The sequence below is a fragment of the Fulmarus glacialis genome, unplaced genomic scaffold (assembly GCF_000690835.1).
Source record: "Fulmarus glacialis isolate BGI_N327 unplaced genomic scaffold, ASM69083v1 scaffold11364, whole genome shotgun sequence".
Taxonomy (NCBI): Eukaryota; Metazoa; Chordata; class Aves; order Procellariiformes; family Procellariidae; genus Fulmarus; species Fulmarus glacialis.
In genome coordinates, this window is record NW_009208726.1 from 62405 (window position 1) to 63742 (window position 1338).

A 1338-nucleotide genomic window follows, 5' to 3' on the forward strand; every position below is an offset into this window, starting at 1 on the left:
AAGGGTCCTATTTACTGATGGACACAGTGCAGAGTCAGGACAAAACGCTCAAGGTCATCTTGCTTTCTTGATTTTTAGGGTATTATCCTGTCAGGGTTGGCCTGAGCATGAGTGACTGTGAGGGGTAGGGAGCCTGCTGAGCTCTGGAGAGCTGGAGGCAAAGCAGGGCTGATGCATTGGCGAGACCGAGCAGGTTACAGCCCCTTGCACCAGGAGGTAGCCCTCCCAAAGCACGGTGTGGTGGCCTTTCACCAGCTACAGCTGGGCTGAGTGATCTCAAGACCTGACCCCGGGGTGGCTCTGTATCTAGAGGGTCTCTTGGACGTGAAGCAACTTGGCGTAAAAGTAGAGCGAGGCTCACAAGCAGGTAAAGTGCTGACCCCAAAAGCTCTTCTGAACAACGCCAACTGTGTGAGCACCAACCTTACCTCATGCCCCAGCGCCCTTTCCAAAGCTCAGCGCAACAAAAGCCACTTCACATCTGCTCATTTCAAGAGAGCCACAGCTGATTAACCAATTGTTAGCACATGAATGAGCCTGAAAGAGAGACAGGGAGACCAAGGGAAAGCTTTTGTCATTGGAAAAATAACTGGATAGTCTGGGCATAAAAGGAGTAAAATTGCACAAGGCATGATGGGAACATCCCCCATTGTCCTTTAAACTCCAAGGGCATGATAAGTATTTCCTCCTTCTTAGTGGGATAGGAAGGAAGAAAGGCATGAGGTTGGGACACGCGTTATCTTCCTAAAGGGCAGCAGGGTGCTCGGGTGATGCGCAGATGTCAAGCTGCAATGCCAATGCCTTCCTGCTCGCGGAGGGCCAGCACTGCCAATGGCATCTCTTTGATTTCATAACCTGCCACATCCAGGAAAAAAACCTGACAAGGTGTTGGACCCGTGGGTGTTGACGAGAGGGGACTGAAGGCTGTTTTCTTCATGCGGCTTTTTTTTTCCTATGCTAATCTCCACTCTCTCCCTGGTTGCAGGTGTATGAGGAAGCCTATCATGCCCTCCACAAAGAGCTGCCTGAGGTCTCTACCTCTGTCTTCACAGAAATACTAACATGGATTGGCCAGAAGGTCTCAGCAGCTGGGGAAGCCAGCCATACTTAAGAGCAATTGGTTTTGCAGCCTTTACTGGGGTTTTCTGGGAATAGATGCTTTTCTTAATAGCAGTGTCTCTGAGAAAGGTCTAACGTGGAGGGACTTTTGGGATATTTTATCATGCACAGCGTAAGGGAGGGTGGGGGGAGAGGCACAGGGTGGGGCATTATTTGTGGATGTAAATGTCCATTGCCCTCACCTGGGGAAGAATTGATAGCTGTGGGAGCAGCCGTCAA

At 50.4% G+C, this 1338-nt stretch overlaps 1 protein-coding gene across 1 annotated transcript in view; it reads left to right on the top strand.

Moving 5' to 3' along the window:
• The window catches only part of MGLL (monoglyceride lipase), a 63345-nt gene extending 62234 nt beyond the window's left edge, over positions 1 to 1111 (top strand). Inside the window, 2 exon segments of the mRNA XM_009576592.1 lie at positions 1 to 53; positions 986 to 1111. The exon segment at positions 1 to 53 is cut by the window's left edge and continues 31 nt beyond it. Of these exon segments, the coding sequence (XP_009574887.1) occupies positions 1 to 53; positions 986 to 1111 (179 nt within the window).
• Positions 1112 to 1338: the final 227 nt, after the last annotated feature.